Genomic DNA, 7,947 nt, shown 5'->3' with positions numbered 1-7,947 from the left:
TTTCTGATGATGGGTCTAGGCCCGAAACGTCAGCCTTTCTGCTCCTATGATAGTGCTTGGCCGGCTGTGCTCATCCAGCTCTGCACCTTGTTGTCTCCAAAATAACGCAGTTGGGTGGCACGGTGGCTCAGTGGTTAGCACTGCTGCCTCACAGCACCAGGGACCCAGGTTCGAAGTCACCCAAGGGTGACTATCTGTCTGAAGTTTGCACATTCTCCCCGTATCTGCATGGGTTTCCTCCGAGTGCTCCGGTTTCCGCCTACAGTCCAAAGACATGCAAGCTAGGTGGATATGCCATGCTAATTGCTTGTAGTGTTCAGGGATGTGTAGATTAGGTGGGTTATAGGGGGATGGGTCTGGGTGGGATGCTCTGAGGGTCAGTGTGGTCTTGTTGGGCCGAAGGGCCTGTTTCCACGCTGTAGGGATCCTATGATCTATGATATTGCTCACAAGCCTTGGTAATGGAGATTGTAGTCTCATAACTTGGAGTAAATTTATTTTCTTTAAAAAAAAAGGTTATTGAACTAAATAATTATCTCCGAACCTGGCCTTTTCTGTTCAGCAAAAGCCTATAAATAGAGGTGAAACTGAATAACTGCTGCACAGCTTTAGCTCAGTTTGCACTCTGTCTGCAATACTATTTTAAAAACGCTACAAATCTCATTATTCCGAGTTATTCAGAACGCTGAAGAAGGGTCACTGGACTCGAAATGTTAACTCTGATTTCTTTCCTCAGGTGCTACCAGACCTGCTGAGTTTCTCCAGCAATTTCTGTTTTTGTTTTAGCCTTCATGCATCTGCAGTTCTGCATTTTATTTTCTCATTGCTCTGAATTCACTTCCAATGAGGCTGTAATGAGCTGCTCCCAATTCTTCTGCTTTGCATGAGGTCCAGGAAGCACTTGATTGTTCAATTTTGTGAATCCACTGTCTTGTTTAAAATGATTGGCTCCATATTAAGCCCAAAGGCATGTTAACTTAAGAAATCTTTTGAATTATCTAAAGTTTTGAGTTTTCATGATGAAGCACCCTCAACTAAACTTCTCAGTTTTAGCAAGTGATTTGACTATAAGAAGACAAATCTTATACAATAAAAAAAGAGAAAATAAAATGGACAGGCTTGTTTCATCAAATCATAGAATCCCTACAGTTTGGAAGCAGACCATTCAGCCCAGCCAGTCCACACCGACCCTCCAAAGAGCATCTCACCCAGATCTAACCCCCTTAGCCTATCCTGTATTTCCCATGGCTAATCCATCTAATTTATACATCCCTGTACACTATTGGCCAAGTTAAATTACCCATCCATCTAACCTGCACATTTTTGGACTTTATAAGCCTACTTTCTAAGTCTATCAGAAAATCAGAGATCACAATTTCAGAGACCTAAAATGCAAATCAAAAAAATTAATGCTGCAAGCTCACTTACAACAAATTCAGAATTTCAATGCTTTAAAATCACAAATGAGTAAGAACAAAGACTCAAAAGTGGTTATCCATATATATTTAAGAGTACACATCATCCACCTCTCCTCATTCTCATTCCCTGTCCTATGCTCTCCATATGTTTGATCACCATCTTAGCTGCGTAACAAATTCAACTATTTTATTTAATGTTTATTTATTCAGATGATCATACATTTCTCAAATGTTATGAGTTGTTTGGACATATTTCATTGTCATTTAAAATAGCAATGTAAAGAAAATGTTTTGGATTAAAGTCTATAAAAAAAAAAAACTTTACTAACACCACAAATGTAAACATTATTGAATAACTTTATTGACGTAGTGAATAAAAATCAGCCTTATTTGGGAAGAGTGAGATGGGAAGAGTGGAGGTGTGTGCAGGTGGACATCTGTCTGATATGGAAGGTTTTTTGGTTCCTTGGATGGAGCGGCGGGGGGCGGGGGGGGGGGGGCGCGGGGGTGCGCATGGTAAGGTGGTGGAGCTAGTGGAGAGTGTGGAGCGGACGAGGGAGTCGTAGAGACAGCAGTCCCTACGGAAGGCAAATAGGGGTGGGGAGGGAAATATATCCTTGGTTGTGGGGTCAGATTGCAGGTGGCGGAAGTGGCGGAGAATGATACGTTGAATCCGGGAGTTGGTGGGGTGATACGTGAGGACAAGGGGGATTCCGTCTTTGTTTTTGTTGCGGGGAAGGGATGCGAGGGCAGAAGTACAGGAGATGCAAGAGATGCTCCTTCCACCTCACTGACCAATCCCACCACTGCCTACCTGCACTCACCTATCACCATCCCACCTACCTTCCCCAGCTCTACCCCTCCTCTTTCTATTTATTTCAGAGCACCCTTCCGCCTCCCCCATTTCTGAAGGGTCCCGACCCGAAACGTCAGCTTTCCTGCCCCTCTGATGTTGCCTGGCCTGCTGTGTTCCTCCAGCTCCACACTTTGTTGTACTTAATGGTATACTGATTTGACTTCTACTGCTTAGAGAAAAAGCATAAAGTACCACAATCTTATTCTCAATATGGTTTGGGATTAAAAACACTTCTTGTCTTACAGGAACGATGCTATCATTATGAATTAATAGAATTCACTACAAACACTGATCAGAATACAGCTTAGCTAATATTGAACTGAGAATTTCCAACAGTTGGAAAGGTTAATCTTCAGTCCACTGTTGTGTTTAATAGGATAAATGAATCGAATAGAATTGTTGGCAGGTTTTCTTCATTAGGGCAGTAAAGATCCAAAAGCTGAATTGGTGGTGGAGGCAATGGCGTAGCAGTAATAAACGGGAGGCTTGAAGAACACAGCAAGCCAGGCAGTATCTGAAGGAAAGACTTCTCCTTTCCTCCAGATGCTGCGTGACTTGCTGTGTTCTTCCAGCCTCTGCAGTTTTTGTTTAGTCTCTGAGCATAACAGTAATAAACTGGGTTAGTAATCTGAAAAACCAGGAACACTACCCAGGACATGGGTTATGCTAAAATTGACTACAAATGCAGAGTTGTGGCGTTGTCCTTACTTCTGAGCCAAGAGGCCTAGGTTCAAGTCCCACCTGTTCCAGAGATGTGTAATAACATCTCTGATCAGGTTGATTAGGAAATAAAAATCCCAAAGTGGAATCATATCTAGAATGTTTGAATAATCAAGTTGAAGAATGTCATGTTTTATAAATTTCTGACAAATGTCACTTTTGGTTAATAAAACTATATTTATCTTTTTACTTAAAAGAACACAATAAATTTCAATTCTCTCCAGCAAAATATCTTTGAATTCAATCATCATGGGAAGTGTGAGAATATAGAGTTAGTAATAATTGTTGAAAAGCAAAGACATGAAGTTGAAGCTTCCCATCTTGCACTCAAAACAGAATCAGAAGAATATTAAATCTCAAATGGAACAATAAATTATACAGCATATGAAGAGGCTGTTGATTGGTTGGCAACCTTTTCTCATACAGCATAAATTGTTCCCTTTGGTATTTGGTAGTTTCATGATTCAGTCGTGATGAATTTAAATGGAAAGCTTCGACTTCATGTCTTTGAATTTTAGCAATACCCAAGTTCTGCACTACCAAGTGATGATTAGTAGTAAGGAATATTCCCACTTAGAACAGACATAGATCCAGGGATCTAAACCATGTTTTGTTGCCTTAATTAAAATATATTAGTGGCGCAACAAGGTAAGTGAAGGATAGACTTCAATTTTTAATTGCGTATCATAACTTCAGGTTGGCTGTCAATCGTTTGGCCAATGAAGTACTTCAGAATTTTATTCAACTTGCACATTGTAAGATCTGACAAAAGCAGTGAACTAATGAACAGATAAACTATTTTAGCTACAACTTCAAGAACTCCTCTGTTCTTCTTCAACACAACATCACAAAGTTTTACAATGACCTGAGAAAGCAAATGAGTCTATAATTTAGTATACGAGCTGATGTACAGCACTTAAGTCTAGATGATGCTAATCCGTAGTCAGAGATTTCACACATAAGTGTTTTCATCATTCTGTAATCTGTTTTGCTTATGCTGCAAGATGATAAAATGCATACTAAGTAGTCCTACTCCACCTTGCTCTTCTTAAAAATCAATGGTAATAAAATCAGTCAAGATTGCTTGGTTAACCTGAAATTTGAATTTTTCACTCATGTTTACACTCAGTAACAGTCAGAGAGTCATACCGCACAGAAACAGATCTTCGGGCCACCTCGTCCATGCCAACCAGGCAACCCATCTGACCTAGTCCCATTACCAATTTGGCCCATGTCCCTTAAACCCTTCTTATTGATATAACATTTAAAATGCATCTGGATATATAATTGTACCCCTCTCCACCACCTCCTCTGGCACCTCGTTCCATACACACACCACCCTATTAAAGACTTAAAAGGGATCAGACTGGTAACTTTTTCATGCAAAGTCTCTCTGTTCTCACCTTAAAACCTATGTCCTCTATTTTTGTGGACTCCCCCACCCTAGGAAACAGACCTTGGCTATTCACCCTATCCTTACCCCACATAAATTTTATAAACCCCTATAAAAGGTCACCCTTCAATCTCTGACGTGGCCTCACCAATGTCCTTTACAGCACAACAAGATATCCCAACTCCTATACTCAACATTATGACTGATCAGGTCCTGGGGATTTAGTTACCTTTGTGTTTTAAGACCTTCTGAAAACTATTAATAAAAATTATGTTCTATACCAGGAATATTTATGTTGGTGAGGCCAAGAATAGGTTCCGATTCTATAACAAGTGAACGTATAAAAATGATTGAGATTGCATCTTTTATCTCTTCAGGATAACAAAAAAAAAACCAAAATCACAGCCAATTAAATATGTTTGAAGTGTAGTACAGTGTCACATAGGCCAATTTACCCTCAGTAAGAAACAGCAATAGAATCAATAATCTGCTAATCTATTTTGTGGCTTCAGTTGCAGGACAAACAATTCTTCAATATAAAAGCAAATAAGATGGGGTATATTTATACAGATCTGAATGGATTGAAACTTTAACATCTTATTCATGAAGTGAAACATTAAACTATGCAGTCTTCCCCCAATACTATTGTCTAGATCATGCATTTGAATTCTGGAGCAAAGCTTTAAAAGCACTGAGAATGGTTCTACAAAGCAAGCTGACAGTAAATATTGATAAGTACTGTCAATACTGTATCTTGAAAGCTTTGAAATCAAAAATTATATTTAGTACTTTAAGAAGCTTTCAAAACAAGTTAAAGACAAGATGTGCGTTTCAAAATGTATTGCTATGTTCTGTTTATTAAAAAGCTCACATTCCCAATGTCATTTAGTGATTGTGATTCAATGTGATCTCATTTCAGAATGAGTAAGTCAAAAATATTCACCTTGTTTTTTTTTAAAAAAAGTGTCGATCATTTTCACTCTAAAGAACCTTGTTCCTCCCTTGAACAAGAGTCTAGGGCCAGAGGACATAATCTCAGGGTAAAGGGTCACCCAGTTAAGACGGAGATGAAGAGAAGTTTCTTCTCTCACAGGGTAGAGGGCTATAGAAACTGGTTTGTTAAGTAAGGGAATCAAGGGTTATGGGCAAAAGGTAAGAAAATGTAGTTGAGGATCATCAGATCAGCCATAATCTGTGAGTGGTAGAGCAGACTCAATGGGTTGAAGTGTTTTCCTGCTCCTATGTCTTATGGTCTAACCTTCTGCCAAATAAGAACGCATCAAGCACCATTAACTATAAATTTAATCTACTTCTAAACCAAAGTGTCTGTTGTGATACAATTTCATTTATTAAGAATTATGGGCAATATCAATCCAAGGAATAAAAATAAAAAGTTCCTTGGGCCTTTGTTTTGTATTCTACACAATTATTGTACTTGGGTAAACTGTAATTCATGATTTGTTTAATGGTTAATTAAGTTTATCCAGTGAATAATTAAGCTGTATAGACTGAAGTCCCATGTTCAATATCTGATTTGCACCAAATTAACTGATATCAGTGGGAGTAGAAATGCAACAATTGCATCCGAAGTCCTTTTTTGGACTGGAGAAAATGGGCTAGAATTCCTGCTCATAATTGCCGTTCAAGAGCCCCTACTGGGATTACATGTGTGCAAATGTCAGTTGAAGAAAGGAACCAGGCCATTTGCAATGCCACCTCTTCCCTGCAGTTTGATATCCTGCCAAAAACTTAAGACATAAAGAAAAATCCACCTGAGCGAGTTGAGTAGCTGTTCTCTGAAACATATCCAACAAGGAGGGGGGAGAAAAGGAATAAGGAAAGGAAAAAAGAGAAAATGAACATTTTTTGTTTAAAAAAAGGTAAATCCTTCCTAATGGGAGTGGGGTCCTCTAATGCCCTCAATTTTAATTTCCTTTTTTAAACTTGATGAGAATGTGAGCGTGCAAGTCATAAATCACAGAATAAAAATGACATCAGAATGAGGGCAGCAGTAGCAGCAGCAGCAGCAAGATCTCCCGAGGCAGATTTATTACACCAACTATATATAACACAGAATGTGCATCCTCAGCATACACTGCATTGCAACTTGAAACAGTTAATACAAAAATATTTGCACTCTGCACAATCTGTAGATTATGAATTTGATCATGACATATAAAGAAAACAAATCTATGAGAAATAATTTCAAGTCTCAAAAATGTGTAGCTTCTGAGACTACAAATTTTGGGCAGTTACTGTTAGCATTTTGCATTTTACAATAACACTGATGTAATGTTTAAAAACTTCTCTTTATAACAAAGAACAAGCTTATCACATTTTCAGGAATTATCTGCATTAGGCACAGAGGAGGTCCTAATGATTAATTTCATGACAAATTTCAGCCAGCCACAATTATCAACCACCAAGCTGGTCACACACTCCAAGTTACTGTCGAGGATAGATTTTAATAAACTACTAAAAGGTACTGCTGGTGATTTAAAAATAATTTTGACAGCGTGGTTTTTACATAGACAGTCTTAGAAATACATAATAGAATTGACTGGCATTCACAGTTCACCAAGAGTCAAAATTCACTTTGACACTAAAACAGCACCTGTTGTTACATCAGATGATAAACCTTGATGTATAAATAAATAAATGAAAATACACAAGTTATTGGAATTAAGCCAATAACAAGAAGCCCTACACAGAAGCAGAGGCTGCGTTTAAGTGCTTAAATATCATTCAGTTTCCACTCTTCTGTTTTTGTCTTAAGGGAATAATTAACAGTGTATTGTCATACCACCACAGGCTTTATAACATTCATTTCAAATGGCAATTATATATAGAGAGGTATGAGTCAGTGTTTTTTCGGGTTCAAAGCATCGTGCAACATTTGAGTCATTGCAAAGTTCAATGATAATTCTGAAGAGTACAGCAAGCAAGCGCAAAGCTTATTCCTTTATTCCACCCAAACAGACTAAAAATTAAGTGATGTTTAAACCTCTCTACCAATGATACTGTTTATTTTGTACCTAATGGCATTGATAGATAAACCACCTCTGCGTCCGCTGGCACGCCGCCTCAGATGCATTCCGAGCAGACGCAGTGCAAAATGATTGCATTGATGGGTGCACTTACTGTTCGAAGGAAGAGGATCTCCTCTTCTCCTTCACCCCCCTCAGCCATGGTGCTATCTCTATCTCACCCGCCTGCCTGCACGCTCTCTTTCTGTCCGCAGTCCGAGCTTAACTACTGCCGACAGCCGGCGCGCCAGACCGGCCCGCGCCACGCGCCACCGTGCCACGCCCACCGCCGCATCCTATTGGACGGAGCGTGCGCGCTCGTGGGAAGATATCGATGGCGGATTGGTGGAGGACACGAATGGGTGTGCCTTGAGCCCACGTGGGGCTCGCCGTCGGCTGAGATCGAGAGTGGATTGGCGGGCACGGGGGTCCCATATGACCTTGCGATGACGGTGTCGATGGCGAAAGGAGGGAGGGCATGAAGTGCACGTGTGTGCAGGCGGTACCGCGTGCTGACGCGACGGTTGGTAGTTG

General features: G+C 39.8%; 1 protein-coding gene across 1 annotated transcript in view; it reads right to left on the bottom strand.

Moving 5' to 3' along the window:
• The window catches only part of LOC109927309 (ryanodine receptor 1-like), a 380,829-nt gene extending 373,195 nt beyond the window's left edge, over nt 1-7,634 (bottom strand). The window contains exon 1 of the mRNA XM_048618232.1: nt 7,529-7,634. Within this exon, the coding sequence (XP_048474189.1) occupies nt 7,529-7,576 (48 nt within the window). The 5' untranslated portion in view covers nt 7,577-7,634. The remainder of the gene's footprint in view (nt 1-7,528) is intronic.
• Between the last annotated feature and the right edge of the window lie 313 nt (nt 7,635-7,947).

This window comes from Rhincodon typus, chromosome 39 (assembly GCF_021869965.1).
Source record: "Rhincodon typus isolate 14 chromosome 39, sRhiTyp1.1, whole genome shotgun sequence".
In the NCBI taxonomy this organism is placed as follows: Eukaryota; Metazoa; Chordata; class Chondrichthyes; order Orectolobiformes; family Rhincodontidae; genus Rhincodon; species Rhincodon typus.
This window is presented reverse-complemented; position numbering and strand designations above follow the sequence as displayed.